Source organism: Drosophila mojavensis, unplaced genomic scaffold (genome assembly GCF_018153725.1).
Source record: "Drosophila mojavensis isolate 15081-1352.22 unplaced genomic scaffold, ASM1815372v1 contig_74, whole genome shotgun sequence".
NCBI lineage: Eukaryota > Metazoa > Arthropoda > Insecta > Diptera > Drosophilidae > Drosophila > Drosophila mojavensis.
This window is the reverse complement of record NW_025318899.1, coordinates 22993250-23012009: the sequence shown is the minus strand read 5'-3', so window position 1 is coordinate 23012009 and position 18760 is coordinate 22993250. Positions and strand designations below refer to the sequence as shown.

The 18760-nt window shown below is 37.0% G+C and overlaps 1 protein-coding gene across 15 annotated transcripts in view; it reads left to right on the top strand.

Annotated features, from left to right (window-relative positions):
* Window positions 1-18760, top strand: part of LOC6583386 (sex determination protein fox-1) — a 145959-nt gene that overhangs the window by 24771 nt on the left and 102428 nt on the right. For all 15 annotated transcript variants that reach the window (XM_032731534.2, XM_032731532.2, XM_032731533.2 and 12 more), the window contains exon 2: window positions 11628-11892. In XM_032731534.2, coding sequence (XP_032587425.1) covers window positions 11836-11892 — 57 coding nt within the window. In that variant the 5' untranslated portion in view covers window positions 11628-11835. The remainder of the gene's footprint in view (window positions 1-11627; window positions 11893-18760) is intronic.

Sequence of the window (18760 nt, the reverse complement as noted above, 5' to 3'; positions counted from 1 at the left end):
CGATTTACGCGTCAAGTTAAAGTTATAATTCTCTCTGCCAGAGTGTAATGAACGACAGCTCGAGTTGCTGCAAGCATTCGCCCCACCCCTCAGAAGGAGGGCGCCCGAAACGTCCTTATGCTAAGTCTTGCAAATTTATGCAATCTGCAGCGGGAGAGCAAGAGAAAATGTACGTAAATTCTGAGCAGCTTCCGTTCGGTGAAATATGCAAAAGGAATTTGCATTTTGCTGAGTCACAAGGTATGCGACGCACTTTATGCTGCCAGCCTAATTTATGCGCCGAAACAGTTCATTATTATTGGTTTGGGCCCATCGGACCGTTGCTCAGTTAATCAGAACCGTTTTGGACCTACGTATGCCACTTGTAGTATCGAAATTAACATTTAAATACTGTCAACAATGGAATATTCGCAACGAACAATGTTACAGTCGGATGCCACCGACTGCTTAATGCTCGTTCACGATTTTAAGATAGAGAACTTCACAGTCAGATGGGGCTTGGTCTGGTCTACAATTGTCAAAATATATTATATACATATATATAGAGTATATTGTATTATATATATTTTTGTTTTATATATATTTATTTAAGCTCGATTTAATGATATAAAAGTTGTATTGATTTGTTTTAATATTTTATAAAAGAAATATTTATTACAAGTTTTCATTTAAGTGTATTTATTATAAAATATGCATAAATGTATTGTTTATTTTTTATAAACTGTAAAATATATATTGAAAAATATATTGTATAAATATGTATCGCTTTTATGGAGCCATATTTGATATAAGATGAAATGAAACTCTTTTACTTGTTTCAGTCCAATATGCGTTTTTGCGTCATATCCCATGGAAAAAACTTAGCATATTTATATTTATATTTCTTAGATAAATTTTATTTTTACATATATATATATATATATATATATATAGATTTTAATATATACATATATATATATATATATATATATATATATATATATATATATATATATATATATACTTATATATCTGTACAATCCTAAATAATTTTATACCGCTTCGAAAATTATATTGGATAGACTATAAATAAATTCTTTTCCACTTTTCAAGTACCAAATGCTTAAATTTAAGTTTTTCGCAGTTTTTTTTTTTTTTTGTTTGTTTGACTGCTCTGGATTTTCTATGGATCATTATGCACAAGTCGAACAAAGTTTAACGAGCTGCTTTTTGTTCGCCTTTGAGCTTTGCTGAGCTGAGCTTTGCGGTGGTCTCTACTTAACCAGTGGGCGGAGCTGCAGCGGCTCAATTAAAACGGCATTTGAAGTGGTCTACGGGCTGCATCCTTGTGTACACACAGCTTTAAGGACTCGATTTTGTTGTTTTGTGGGTTGTCGCATTGATCGATGCGATGGCTGCCATTACTTCAGGTGCAATTTGTAGTTGACATACTCGACGGCCACTCAAATGCGAATGTTAAATTCAGATGAACTGGTCGGGCTGTGGAAATAGAGCAACAAAGCGGCAACAGCAAAGCTACCCACACCCAAACACAGCCACCCACGCACACACCTACACATATGTCTGTGTATAAACAAATCCGCATTTACGCATGCATCACTGTAGTTATGTATGTATTTATATTCGTGTTGGCAAATTGACGTCACTTATGTCCTTTGGGCTACTACGCAAAAGTAGAATTTGCATATTTTTGCAGCTTTCGAGCAACCGCACTTGGCCAACGATGTCCTTGTTGTTAGCTAGCATTACAATCCTTGAATATCATCAGTAACTTCTGTGCATGTGTTCTGTACGTCATGTCCTGGGCGAACAGCCCCCCAAAACCTGTTTGAAACGCAGCTTACAAATTGTTCAAAGCCCTTACACAAAAATGTGACATGTGTTCCTGTCAATTTTTGCCCAGATCCGTGATGCCATTGTTCTTTCTTGATACTCTGCCCCGCCTCATGCAATTTGAAATAGAAAATATTCCTGACTAACTATGTAAATAATCTTCCTATGCCCACAACAAGTGCCGGCCTACCGACCCTTGTGGTTAGTCAAAAGGTCAACATAGAACACGTCACAAAAATAGGCATATAAATTGCTTCATTAAAAATACAAATAATAACAGTGTTATAAGCATATATGCACGACTAACAGATATCTTGTCCTAAGTGCTCTATGACGTGGTCAGAGAATACATGTTAGTAAGCGAAATAAGCAGCGCTGTTAATGTTACAAATTGAAAGTCCTCCTTGTAAGTGTACTCCATTAAGTTCGTAGTATTGCATATACGACGACAGAGTCAATATAGATAAAGTCAAAATACAAAATGCTGATAATACAGATAACGTATGACTGCAAAACCAAAGTACCCTATGCCTTACATAGAACAAAGAGAATTCATATTCAAATATATGGGTATATGACACTGATTTCAGCAGCTATTAAAAAAACAGCTACCTATCCATCAATTTCGCATCGCTCGCTTGCCAAATAAAACTCGCTCAGTCGAAGCACACCAAAAAGTATGCTACACATTTTGCACACAATCAAAAGGCGAAACACTCTGCAGTGCATCAATCAACGCCAAATGCTGTCAATCTAGCAAGAGTGTCTGTCAAACACTTGACAAGTGGAGCAACAAGCGAGCGGAAGCACTAATTGAACCCTCGAATAAGCAACAATGGGAGCCGAGCTGAAACGTAACCAAAGTGCGGCTCGGCACTCAGCCACAGAATTCTTTCAATGTCAGACGGCATGCAAATTAGCTGAAGGTCAAGCAATCGACGAAAAAGCATAACCACGAACTATGCACAACAAAACGATAAATACCAGCCTCAAGCAGTGGCTGCGGCAACAATAACTGAGTAAATGCACTACAGATGAATTTCATGTTTCGATGCCTCGGAACTAAGAGCCGCTCGGCTCTCGCTGAACGAAACAATGCGAACAGCAAAGAGCGAACTCTTCGCGCAAAGAGAGCCGAATGTAACGGCATTAAACTGTTATACTTGATGCTGCTGTGGTACAAGTGCGCCAAGACTAGTGCAGCTCACACTTGCTTGGTACAATAATAAATACTATGTGTAAAACAAGGCGTTGTTAAATAAATAGAAAGAAAGGTTAGATTTATACTAAAGAGCTTATAAACTATGTTAATAAAGAACATTTAATATATAAATATACATATATGTACAACATATTTTTACAAAGGTACATTATACATATTTTTGGTACAAGAGGAGAAGAGAGCATAGCTCTGACGCTGCCGGCGCTGCTCAGTACATACGCAGACTTCGGAGTGTGAGTAAGTGGCAGCGGTTAAACGAGAGTTTGCACGAGCGAGATGGAGCATTAGAGACGAAGTATATGAGAGCTTGCATGTATATGTGTATGTGTAGTGTTCTATCGGGAAGCGATTTGTATAACAATGACTTTCGGCGTAGCCGCGCGGTTAATTTGATGTGAAAACAAATGCTTAATGACCAAAGTTGCAGTTAGAATTTTGCATGCGCCGCTTAAGTGCTTAACAAATGTTTACAGTCAATTAGAAAATGGCTGACAGGTGCGAAAACTAACCCAAAGTGTATAAATACTGCATCAAGGCATTTAGTATGTTACAATTAGAATCATAAATTAACATGGATATAGATTAGATAAGGAAATAATATTTTCAGCGTACTTTCAATATGTATAAATACTGTGTACTTTAAACATTTTTTTATTTATTAAAAATTTGATTTAATATAAAATTAAGACTAATTTAAGAATTAAGCACTGGGAACTGGGGCTTTTCACTTGACTCTTAGTATTATTATATTTAAGCTAATTGATATAGATGGTTACACAAAAATGCATAGGGCGAATTCTGAAAAAGAGAAAATATTTTGGTATACGACTTGAATAATTAAAAGAATACAGACACGTTTGATTAAAGAAAATCTTACTTATTTGATAAAGCAAATCCATAGCTCTACAGTATTTAAAGTATTTTTGGCATAATCAAAACAATCAAATACAGCAATGCAAAATAGCTATGAGATTCAAATGATATGCATCAAAACTAGGTGGCCTATTGCTTTGCTCATCCCGCTGCTCCCAAGTGCTGAGGACTTCAGATTTAAATTGACTTTTCGGGCGTGTTTTCATTTGGCTTATTCGCACTGCAAATCGAAAACTGCACAAAAGCAATCAGTCAACTCCACTGAGAGCAGCACCTAATCAAAACAGAAACCCCGAACACAACAACAAACTCGACAACAAGAGAAAACAGCACCTGACACAACACAACAGAACTCAACAGACAATTGACAATTGCGAAAAAGTTGCAGAAAATTGTTCAAATTTTGAGATAACAAAGTTTGTCAACTCGAAGCAGCACATTCGCTTATATTTCTTTCGAATAATAAATACGAATTTCATTTAAATCAAATTGCATATTTTAATGTGGGCTGAGCGAAAGTCAATGAAAACGTATGGACAGAACAGGTGAGAAAGGCCTTTTACTTGAAGTGCTAGTCAAATAATACAATAAAAGTTGTATATTTTAAAGAGAAAAAATGGATGATTGAAAAGTATAATATTTAGTTAAAGTTAGTTATTCATATGAATTTCGTTGAAATATTTTACAAGTATTTCACAATTATTTTTGTAAATTCTCTCGAATGTTGACAGCAAATATTTAATTATAGTAAAAGCATATTTTGCCCCTGCAAACTATCATGAAAGCTAAAATTGTTTAGCAAACTTTTTAAGTGGCAATAAAAATATTTAGCAACAGAAATTGCAACACACACACACATATACATATATACAAATATGTAATGGCAACAATGTTGCATAGCAATTTTGATATTCCGCTTCACCCACTGGATGCTAGCGAAAGGAATTTAGTAATCGTAATTGGGATGATATGAGAGCTAAGAGATTTTTCAAATTCCTGAAAGGGATATTATTCTAACGAAGAATTTTTTCTTTACATACGTAAATGAAGCCAACCAAATAAAAAGTTGTAACACAAATTTCTCGAATATCTCGAATATTATTTTGTTGAATATAAAATCTTATACAATTTATTAGCAATGGAGCCGCATTTGATAGGAGCAGAATATCATTGTCGAAATCATTAAAAAGGGAGATATATTTAAATATTCTCACTCCGTAATATTTTTATAGATGTTTTATACTTTTAAGTTTCTTCAGTTAGAATAGAATAGAATTCGCTTCACTGCTGGGTATCTTATAGTTGAACATTTCTTACCACTTACCACTGGGTATTTTATAGTCGTGCATTCTTAGTCATAACACAAAGATAAAGTCAAGAATAACAGCATCAACATTGAGAAATGTATGAATGTCTCATAAAGTGTGGAAAAATGCTGCAGGAAAATTGCCAACCGAGCGTGGCTCAGTGGGTGGGCCGAAGTGGAGATGGTGGTTGGTGGTTGGTGAGTGGTGTGTGGTGCCTGGTGCTACCAAAGTTATTGTTGTTGCCACTGTTATTGTTACTGTGCTGTGGTTGTTGTCACGGCTAGTTGTCAATTGCACTGCGCACTTGCTAAGTGCTTTGCAGGCGGGCTACACAGACGACCCCATATGTGTGTGTGTGTGTGTATGATCAAATTAAATTGCATGATGTCTATGTGTGTGTGTGTGTTTTAAGAATTTCGTCTCGAAAATTTACGAGCTTTGCTACTGCCACATTAAAAGTCATAAGGCATCACCAGAGGAGCTCGAATTAGTTAGAATACGTTGATAGATAATAGCCAACTACAAGTTGCCCATTAAGTCATATCAACTCAATATCAGAATATTATTATACATAGAAAACAGTTATAGGTATAAATCCAAGCAGCTAGAAATCATATCTGTTTACTATTAAAACAATTTTAATGTCAAATGAGCCAAACGCAGATTGAAGTCAAAGAGTAAAAGCCAATTTTAAAATTAAAAAAAAACAATAAAATCTAACTCTTCCGCTAAGACAATTAAAATCAAAAACTTGCCATAAATATATATCTATTCTGAAACAACATATATAACTCTAAATCTCTCCTCCTTTTCTCTAGTCTCTCCTCGAATGAGCCTGCCTTAGGCCTACCAAGACTCTCATGCTGTTTGCAATGATATATCATATGTATAAATGTTTATTGAAATTCCGTTTGAATAGTTTTAAATACCCTTTAGCGCTAAGTTTATAGGGTTCAAATTGCAAGGAAGCCAAACTTCAAGCGATTCACAGCGCGCTTTTGTTGCCCAAAGCAACGGCATTACGTGTGAGTGTAAGTGTACGAGTAGGTGTGTGTGTGTGACTATATGTAACACACACATATACGTATATATACTTATATATGTTACTGAAAGTCACGCGGAATGCAGAAGCATAAGAGAAATTCTTAGAAATATTTTACGCGTGGCAACCTTTTGTTGCAGCCATTACTGTTGTTGTTGTTGTTGTTGTTGGCTCAGTTCTCAGTTGTTGTTGTTGCTGTTGAGTTGCCTTTGACGCTACTGAAGAGTTTTTAAGCAAAACAAACAAATAAACAAACAAAACGCAAAAAAAAAAAAAATCTTTTTGCGCAAAACAAACAGACAGCGGACTACGATGACGTCGACGTCAGCGTCAATGCCGACGCTGACGCCTCAGGCAGCAAAGTTGATTAAAAAAAGAGAAAATAGAATAACGTTGCAAATGGCTCGTCCTTGGAACTTTCGATACCTTTTCCTAGTATTTTGCATTATTGGATTTGATCAATCGAGGCAACTATGTTGGCAATCAAATGGAAAAGCGCGAACGCCGCAAACGAAGTCCCCGGCGAGCGAGAACTTATGGAGAAACTCTTGAGATTTCATTAGGGAAATGAATGGGCAGTCGAGCAAGGATTTATTGGCACAGCGCAGCGAGGGCTAGAGACAAATGTTAGTTACTTCCGTTTTCCATCACGGAAACTAAGAAGAAAGGCACTCACTTCCGTTTCCATTCAATTTAATTAACACTTCTGCTTATTGTTGGGTAGCTTAAAATCATCGATTCGATTTATAATAAAAAGCCACGAGATGTACTTTGAATTTCTTAGATGGTATTTTTAATGGACTTTGGAGTCAAGTATCATAGATATCCTATCTTATCAGGAGCTTGAACGGAGTATAAGACCATCTTTTTTTTTTTTCTATATTATTTAAACAGGCTTTTTACTACCTAATTGGCAGCTTAACAAGTGAAAAGACCATCGACTCCATTAATACTATGAAGCCCGTAAAGTTATGCTACATTTTTTGAATGAAATTGTAATGCAATAAACGAGTCGAGTATAGCTAGTATAGTATAGCTAGTTCACATTGTGAAGACATTTATTTTGTTTGCATTGCATGTAGGAGGCTTTATTTTATTATCCGGTCTTATTCTTCACAGAGTTATGCTTAACCTTCATTTTCATTTTTTTTCTACATGAAATTGCGTTCTTGCTCTGCCGCAAATGCCATTCTCGTTTGAAATATATCATTGTCTTATAAGTGTATATAACATTTTCATTCAAATTTTGTGTGTTTTTCCCTTTATCAAAAAATTTTGGTTAATGGGAATTTGGCCAATTGGAGTTAGAGGAGACCGTTAACTGTCGACATCTAACTGTAAGTCTATCGACACTTAACGTTACAGTCACCGATACTCAATAATGTCATTAGCAGAAGAGGAAGTGCATCCTGGCATTGAAAGTAGCAAAGCGAAGCAGATAACAGCAAAGCAGTGTCAATGATTAAAGTGAATATTGAAATAAAGCTTTTAAAAGTACTTATTTAAAAAAAAAAAAAATTATTTTGTATAGAATTATGTTTTATTCAAAGACTAGTTATTTAAATTATTAAATTATTCAAATTAAATTTCCATTTCGTTGGCTCACTGAACAATTAAAACTAAAATCATTGTATCATCAATCCGATAATCTTTTATTATCTATGAAACTTTCACAGATTAGCATTCTGCTACCTTATAAGAAATTAATCTAATTAATTTTTTAACGCAATGATTAGATATTAGATGCATACATTTTTAGGTAGAAGCCTAAAACAGCAAATTTTGAGCGTGGAGGTTTGTAAGTCCTCTATTATTTCCTTTGAGGGGTCTATTGAGCGATTGCGTTTTCAGACGACCTACCTTGTATATTTAAAACATTTACTTACATTATATTTAAGTATACATATACGAATGCCTAATTACTTAATTGACTTCTTTCAAACCTTTACTGATGTTAATGCTTAATTGATTTCTTTCAAACCTTTACTTTTAAGACCATTTAAATAGACATTGTTTAAAGACCAGGAGACTTCGGTATTGCATTTCAGTCTATAATACGAAAATGTTTTATTAAACTTTATTTTGGTATTATTTATGAATCGATATAGACTTGTCCTCTCTATGCTTTCTAGCTGATATTTTCGGCAAAAAATGTAATGTCTATTTGCACACCTTTGACACTCTTCTTTGACTGTGTGAAGTACAAATTAAACGAATCAGTCAACTGAGTTTTGTTTTTGAATTTCTGACACATTTGGCCCAGGCTATGCAGCCGGCGTCAAAGAAGTCATCAGGCCTTTTGCCGTATTTCCCAACCTCTAACCCAGCTCGACCCAGCCTAGGCCACGCCATGCTTCCGTTACCATTCTCATTCCCATTCCCATTCCGATTCCCATTCCCATTTCAGTTCTCGTTCCATTTCATTCCCCGCTGCAGCAACTTTCAACATTGCTAATGTGTCCCATTTGCAATGGCAAACCACTGAAGCTTGACACGTTGTCTACGCAGACATTGGCCACAGAGCCACGCCCCCAGGCAGCAGTCACGTTGCACTCGCACACGCACACAGGCACACACACACATACATGCACACGCAGAGGAGCAGAAGGCTGTGTAAAGTTGTGCACTGAAAAGTCTGCCTTAGTTTTTGCTTTTTTTTCCGTTGGCACACATTCATCGCTGCTGCTGTATTGAGCAGTTGTGTGTGTGTGAGAGAGACTGTGTGTGTTTAACTGTTCAAAGTTGCATGTTTGGCCAGCAGCAGCAGCAGCAGCAGTAGTAGCAATGGCAACGGCAGCTGACTCTGACGTCGTTCCCAACGGTAATTGTCTCGTTACTCTCTTTGCATGTTGGCAAACATGGCACATTTTTGCAATGCCCCAGGCAGAGGCTTCACTGTAGCCGAGTGTAGCTTATGAAGTCCTCATGCTAATTATGAATCATTGATCCATCAGATTTATCGATATGTCTGATGAAACTGAAAATTTATTTATCAATTTGGGTTTTAGCAATAGATATAAAGATACAACTTAAAGTAAATAAGTAAAACAATGTGAAATGAATTATAGTTAAGTCTGATTGCCATGCTTCAAGCTTCATTATTAACTGGGCAACCCTCGCTGCTGTCGACCCCGGCAAGGGTTAACACAGCGAGCACACAGGTTGACGCTCGGCTAATAATTTATTTACACTTAACGTTTTGTAAGCCCTGAACGGAAGGGGCAGCTGCTGAAGGCCTCGATGTTGAGCAAGGTGGCGAGAATCAGACCGTTTGATTATACAAATATTTGCCAACTGGCTTCTCTTTTTACCTCTTTGCTGGGCTGCCATTTGCCATTTGCCATTTCAGCGCTGAAGCTAAGTGAAATATGCACAATTTCCGTTTGCCATTTCGGGCTCCTACGCCCTCTCAGGTGCGGGGCCAGGTTGTTAGCCATGTGTGTAAAACATAGTTAGATGTGTGTTACAGCACACATTGCAACGGTATTTTGTTAAACGGAAGAAGGCCAAAACGAAACTGAAGCCAAAGCGAAAGCTAAAACTGCCAACGGCCAATAGCAGCAATCGTTAAAACCAATTGCATTTATGTGTGTGTGTGTGTGTGTGTGTGTGTGTGTGGCATAAAATACAAATAGAAATGCACTTCCAATGGCTATTGACTAAGACAAAGTTATGTTGTGCACTTATTTTATATCTCTAAGTACCCTCGTGGGGTATATATCCTGGATGCCACTTAGCCTGTGAGTACGCGCGAAAGCAGTTGGTTTCTTTGCAAGTGGATGTGATTTGCATAGCTAATGCAACGATTTCAAATAAAGTCGTGCTCAGCCGAGATATTTCTCACATGCCAGCTATATATAAATATACGGATAGAGTCTAGGAAGCGAGCAAGCAAGCGCGCTAGTCGGTAGTTGCTAACGTGAAGATACCGTTAGGTTGAGCCCACCTTAGATCAATACATATATGCAATCAATTTGCCATAAATGTATGCTTGTTTGACTAAAACAGTTGAGAATATACTAGTCGAGCGATACCAGCTGCAGAATACTCACTCCTGGTCAAAACTCAAAACTCTCTAAATGGCATATTTCAAAATTTATGGCAAATCAGTACAGAAATTGAACCAATTCATTTATGAGTAAATTTTGAGCTTTTGTATAAACTATATACAGTTTTTCCCAAATTACCATGCCCAGGCAAAGCATACCATTTAGGCCTTGAGTTATCATACATATACTCTAAATTTCTATATTTCATCACTCAAAGTGCTTAAAATACAACGGAATATAAGTATAGTCTATAGCTTTGACGACTAACGTACTTATTGTTGATTGCTTATATTCATTTGCTAGAAAAAATTTATATAATATACCATATGATATATATATATATTATGCTATATATATTATACTATATATCATAGTTCGATAAACGACTGAGCGATAAGCGTTGTTTATTAGAAGAATAGGTCTTGGCTCAGTACAGCTGTTTCTCTAGATTAATTTCTACATATGTCTACATATTTTATCTACGAGTACATGCAAACATTTTCCCTGATTCTAACGGAGTTAAATCCAAGTCCAAGTTCAGTTTGATTACAATTTTAATATTCTATTACCGGAACTACACAGACACGCAGACATATATAGGTATGAGACTACATATACGAGCACATGGAAATTGCTGTCATAGCTATTAACAATCTATATTCGAATCGACCCAGTCTTATTACATTTTTTTCGATTCGGTACACTCGACGCTATTCGGTTCGAATTCCATCTCTGCAATGAGACATCCGTTGCTATTGCACACACACATACATACATTACGTTGGTGTGGCATGAAATCCGACAAAAATCAATTCCAATTCGATTATCTAAAATCTCCCGTTAGCTGCTAGCAGCTTCAAATTTTACTTAGATTTTGCTCTAATTTAAAAAGGTGCTTAATACGAACTCAAGCTGAACACCATCATGCAAGTTTATATTATTATTATCTTATTTATTTATTTTTATTTATTTATTTATTTTTTAATTTTAAATGGGAAATTTTTAAATGAAAATGGTAAATCAGACTATAATGCTTTTGCTAAAATATATGTATATATATGTATATAAGGACAACAGCCCCAAATCTGCCTCATTCCATGAACATTTTCAAAAAAGTATTTTAAACGCACAATTGAATATTATTATCATATCCTGAATTATCATATCCGTTGAATGATGATGAAAATTTTTTTTATAATAGATATTTGGTATTTAGATATTATATGTATATGGCACATCCTATAACAAACTGCTTTAAATGTTTTCTCAAATTAATATATTTTCTGTCTTTATTTTTCCAGATCCAATTCAATGCGTTAATGATAAACCCAAAGTAGATTATCAATGCCAAACTAAGTACCGTAGATATTCTCTGAATGTCAAAATTTCAAGCTCAAGCTAAGTTTAGTGTAACAATCGCTGTGTATGAGAGTGCCAAACTGTAAAAAGAATATATTGAGTAACGATCCCTGCTTTTTTCACAACAATTAGTAATATTTGTTTTCACAAATGTCTGCCGTCGAATTAAATGGCAATGTGCCGGCAATGGAATTTCATCAGAGACAGGTGAGCTACATCAATTCCGATACAAGTTTTCATGTTTCGTCTTATTATTATTTCAAATATGGTAACATACTCATTTAGCAATAAAACTTTGAAGAAGAATCCACTTTACGATCTATTTTCCGTTTTTAAATCACACTAGATTTATATTCAAATAAACCTATTAAAAATAGTAATTTTGTATGATAGTATAATAGCAAACATTTGAAGCAGAAGAAAGGGATACATATCCCACAAATGAACTTACATATATTCCATAATAGTCAGTGAATATAAATTTTCAGTCCTATAATAAGTCGCCTTAGAAACATGAAATGTGCACGACTATTATTCTAATTTTTTATTTTTTTATTTTTTATTTTGAGTTTAATTTATCTTATAAAACGATAATGTGTCATGGAAATCATGGAGCGTACAGAAAATTTCTCTCCCTCTCAGCGCACTGCGCAAGCAGCTCTCAGAACTGCTCAGGGCTATAGGGGCATGTGTGAACGTGCACCTGTGTGTGTGTGTGTGTATATGTGTGAGACTGTTTAAAATGGAATGTTGCATAGCAACTGCAGCAATGCTAACGGCAGTTCGCTCTGAAGGCGCTGACTTACATTACTCCCTTTTTCAATATCGCACGCTCACACACACACTCACACACAAACTCACACACACACCTACATCACTTTACCACTCTACTTCTGAATCTCCAAGAAAGGCTACGCTGGCGAAAAATACAACAAAAGTAACAGCCGATATGCCCCTCTTCTTGCTCTCTTTCTTCATATTCACTCTCGCTCTCTCTCTCTCTCAACTAGCCACACTTTTCGCACTCAGCTCTATGCGCTCAAAACATGCATAACTAAAACTATATTTACATTTGTAGTTGCGATTTTTTTGACAGTAATTATATTGATGTATAAGTGTACAATAAATAAGACGTTTATTATTTTATTTATTTCAAAGTTGACACTAAATATATTTTATTCCAAGTTTTGTCTTTTTTTTTATTAATTTTTTTTTTTTTTTTTTTTTTTTTAGTGTTAATAGAACATAATATGTTAGTTTATTAAAATAATTCTTCTTCCACTGTTCCACTGATCGCCTTTACTGTACTCAAACGCGAATGCTGAGCTGATTCTTCTGCACACTCTGCTGTTACTAATATGTTAGCCTCCACTGTACGGCTGCGAAAGTAACTGTGTGAATTGAACTGAGTGCGCGTCAGTCGCATTTTTGCTTTGCATCGAGTGAGGTTGTATCTTCTAATGTTTTTAATCTTGAGTTGATTGCTGTTTATTTGATTTTAAATTCAAGTTTAATTTGTGTTTTCAAAAGTGCGTAAAACCTATTTTGCTAATATCAAATGGAGGACGCCCGCTCTTTGTTTCTTAAACATTATGATTTTAAGCCAAGATGGACTTCCATTACCGGCTACTGGAAAATTTTTTATCGCTGTTGTGAAATGAACAGTGAACTAAACGAGGAATGGATGGAGTTAAATGCAGATATTTGGGTTTGTCATTTCATTTATCATTTTATTATTTCCCGTTATCCGTGCTAGCATTCACAACATATTCGCATTTTGTCTGGACTGTAGTTTTCCGCTTTTCCTTTCAACTCACTTGTTCATATTTTATTTTTAGCCTGTTGCGCCTTGAGAGCTTTCAAGCTCCGAATTTTATTATGTGTGTTAGTTTGCCAGTCTATCGCCAGATAGCGCTATAAGGACATTCAGAACTTTGTATTGTTTGTACAACAAGGGGCGCGTTAAAAGACTTGAATGGCAAAGTTCAACTTTTGCTTAGATGTAAGACATAGGATAACGGTACTTGTATCTAACAAGCTTTCGAGCGATACATTATACCTAGATGGCGCCACTGCTAGACTTTTAGGATGCGTCGTCAAGCGCCACCTATTGTTCAACATTTCGCCACAGTCGCAGTAGCGATTGAAAATCACCGTAAATATCGCCGTGAAGCATCGTTGGTACTGCTAACTTGAGCAATAGATGGCGCATACTGCAGGACTCTCGATATTCTTCCTCTTCGGCCAAACCCGAGCCGGAGCCTAAATTTGTTTACTCTGCGTGTTTGATTTGCACGTACGAGGCATATAAATTAATACTTATATAAAAATACTTAGAAACAAAAATAAATTAAATAATCAGTAAATATTTTATATATATGACTGGCAGGAGTATACCCACGAATTGATACTAAAATAAAACGAGCAATGTATAAATGTCGAATATTAAAAACCTAATAGAAATATTCGATTTATATATTCCTTTGCAGGCAGCTCATTCTTATTTTGAAAAATTATATTACACAACTCACTTATGAAACATATCATTTATAGATTTCTTGGTCTAATTGAGTCTCTAATACTTACTTACTATATATTAATTTATTAATTTTTTGATAGGACTTTTAATAATTTTGGGTATCATTTCAACAAGCAATTTGAAACCTAAAAATTGTTAATGATATTAAGAGTGTTGTTATAAAAGATATGAGCCGTTAATAAAGTTCCCAATTGAACTCGAATTAAAAATTGTAATCAAGCCTAGCTAGAGGCTAGAGGCCAATGCGCCAGCTAATTTCGTTAACCTGCCCAGGTGCTTTGCTAGTCAAAAATGCATGAAAAAATTCGTCCGAAATTGGCTCAGGCACAATGACTGGCTGACTGACTGATGCTGCCTCCTGCTGCGCAATAGGCCAACTTTTATTGACTTCCGGTTCGCAGTGCACACGGCTATTCGCTTTCGTGCAAAGTGCAAAGTTCTGTTGGCTGTAGGCAGTGCAACACAGCCCAGCCCAGCCTAGCGCAGCGCATCCATTTACGCAATCAACCAGCAGAGCGCCGCCGTGGATAACGTGCTAGAAGGGCTTGGTGAGCCGGAGGGGCATGATCCGGGGGAGTCCGGTGCATGGCATTGCCAGTGGCAGCAGCCGCGTCAGCGGTTGCCCGAAACGCAAACATGCAGCAGAATAGCATCAAAATCAACAACAGCTTCAGTTTTCTCTACGAGGCTAAAACACCCAACGCACAACAACATCATGTCTCTCATACCCACACACACACACATACATGGATACAAATGCGGCGCGACCAAAGTAAATTTCGTACGTCCATTAATGGGCAACTTTTTGAGCTAATGCCGAGCAGAGCCAAAAAACAAAAAAAATGGTGAAAACAGAATTCACTAAAATTGTATAAGCAGCCAACTAACCAGGCCCGCTGCCTACAAATAAACAACAACCTTAACAGTAACGAGCTAAACAAATTTTATGAAAGTGCAACGACTGTGCAATGCTCTGACACCGGGTAGATTAAACAGGTCAATTCGTGCAAGCTATTGAATTTTAGAAGCTTTCAGTTTTGAATACCCACTCCTAAATTGTACGTGGTACACTGCTCTGGTATGCGATATACGACATACGACATACGACATACGACATACGACATACAACATACGACATACGACATACGACATACGACATACGACATACGACATACGACATACGACATACGACATACGACATACGACATACGACATACGACATACGACATACGACATACGACATACGACATACGACATACGACATACGACATACGACATACGACATACGACATACGACATACGACATACGACATACGACATACGACATACGACATACGACATACGACATACGACATACGACATACGACATACGACATACGACATACGACATACGACATACGACATACGACATACGACATACGACATACGACATACGACATACGACATACGACATACGACATACGACATACGACATACGACATACGACATACGACATACGACATACGACATACGACATACGACATACGACATACGACATACGACATACGACATACGACATACGACATACGACATACGACATACGACATACGACATACGACATACGACATACGACATACGACATACGACATACGACATACGACATACGACATACGACATACGACATACGACATACGACATACGACATACGACATACGACATACGACATACGACATACGACATACGACATACGACATACGACATACGACATACGACTTACGACTTACGACACTTACGACTTACGACTTACGACTTACGACATACGACATACGACATACGACATACGACATACGACATACGACATACGACATACGACATACGACATACGACATACGACATACGACATACGACATACGACATACGACATACGACATACGACATACGACATACGACATACGACATACGACATACGACATACGACATACGACATACGACATACGACATACGACATACGACATACGACATACGACATACGACATACGACATACGACTTACGACATACGACATACGACTTACGACTTACGACATACGACTTACGACTTACGACTTACGACATACGACATACGACATACGACATACGACATACGACATACGACATGTATTAAATAAGTATATAGCATGCCCGATATTTAGATATTTCAGACTTCGATCTATTCGATATCGCATCATTTGACATCACCTAATATAGCCATTTGCCACTCAGAAACAGAGTATTAAATAAAGGCAGCAACGGCAGCCGCACGCCGCATAAACAACTAACTAGAAACACTTTGGGCGACTGCAGGTTTGCAGTTTTTAGACGCCGTCTGAATTCAATTAACTCGCAACGTTTCACACTTTGTTCCTGATTGTTGCCGCTGCCCACATGTTGCCCACTTGTGGGCGTGGCTAGCACCGAAATCGTTTTGCCGTTCCGAAACGGCTTTGGCATCTCCTTGAACTATGCAGCAATTGCTGTCATTGGCCGAGGCCAACTTTAGCTTTAGTTTTTCATTGACAATTCAAAATAAGCTCAACATTTGTCGAGTTATGTTGTTAATTAAAAAAATTATTCATGTTCACAAGAAACCAATAATATAAATATATTTCTTTGATTTCGACATGGTTGGCCTCTGGCATAAATGCCAAAGTAATATGAAAAATATTTTAAAATCAAATGCATATCTCTAAAAATATATGCAAATATTAAAGACGTAAAATTGATTTTAAACAAAATAATTTTTATGGCAAATAATATCTAAAATGTATATATGTATTGTTATTAATTACATTACTTAAAAACAAAATTAACTACAAATTACTTTATTTTTTAGCTAATTAAATTTGTTTAAATTAAAAAATAATAATAATAAACAAAATACCATTAAAAATCAATATGGCCGAATATTCATTAAAAATTACTTCATCTGAGCATATTCTCAGCCTTGGATAAATTAGGACAAGAATCACAGTAAATCTTGAAAATTAAGTATTGAAAATATTAAGTATTAAATTCATAAACTATAAAGTAAAAAATTGCTTATATTAAATTAAATTAAAATGGAAAAAAAAATCAATCTAATGAAATTATTTTTGTCAAGACACGATCCAGAGGCTCTTTGGGTTGCTGGCGTCCATCTTCTCCAAGCCTCCTGGCCTGGCCAAGCTCTTTTGAAAGGAACTCAAAATCTCTAGGTATATATTGGCCAACTGTCGTTTCTATATGGTTCCTAGGTTGTCATGTATAGAAAAGCTGATACGAATTATTTATCGATTTGTATATATCGACAGCGCAATCGATTTTTTAATTTATGTATATGAACAGACGTGCGATTCACGGCTAGACGTAATCTATATGAATACCTTCTGCAATTATTCTCCCTCTGCCTGAGGTGTTATTTTCAACGAGTTAACTTCATAATTGTGTCATTGTTAGGGTAGTTGGTCTTCGATGTGGTATAGGAGTATCGTTGCGCCTATTGGCCACTTACGTAACAAGCACTGGTCAATGGGATGCTCGCGTCGCATTCGAGTCCCGCTGCACCTCAGTGAAGTTATTCTGTTGGCCCCTGGCCAAAATGTCAATTCCAATTCGAGGCTCGCACGCGGCACACATCGCGTTCCCAGCTGCGACTGTGTGTTGCCATGTTGCATAGCCATGGCTGCGATTGAGAAGTCGGCCATCAAATCAAGCTGGCGTCTGGCTGCACTTGTTTTATTTTATATAATACAACAGCTGCGGAAATTATCATAGCAAAAACGAAAGCCAGCGCAGCAAACAAAGGAAGGCGGCTAAAGAAAGCGTCTCTTATAAATTTTGCCTGTAGCAAAAGGCAATCAAGATCTTCACACACACACACACACGCACACACACATGCATGCAGACATATGCGATACACAGCCTCCATTTTGTTCAACTAGAGGCAGACATGCATGGCGGCATTTCCGGTTGCTTGGCACCATTAGTGCAGCTGCCACGCCCCCTCTCGACCGACCACCCGCCCGTCCGCCCGTCCGCTCGTCCGCCTGCCTGCCGCCTTACATTTTGGCTTTTTGTCGAGATAAGCAGTTTTCCTTATATTTCTTTTTGCTGTTGCTGTTGTTGTTGCTTTTGCTGTTGGCCTTGTTGCAACTTTACGCTAGAAGGAAAAACTTGTTTTTAAAAAGCGCATTTGACATGTGTTTGCTGCAGGCCCCAAAATACGTAGCGCTAAGGAGTGGAGAGACGCCACTCCTCTCTCCCTACATCTCCTCCAGCCCTCATCCAGCTCTGGCCAAGAGTCTTTGCCAAGAACTTAGCAAGTTTCTGGGCGTCCTTTGCTTGAGCCTCTGCTGTGTGCGTGTGCAAAGTATATTCATTATTTTGTTTTCATTTGCTCTGCGCTGAAGTTCGCAATTGAATTTTATTGCGTCTTTTTGGATCTCAGTGAAATACTTTTCCATCCCAACTGCCGCCCCGCGCCCTCCAGCTGGCCATGGACTTCAGACATCAGACAGTTCGAATGCATTTCTTATGGCTCT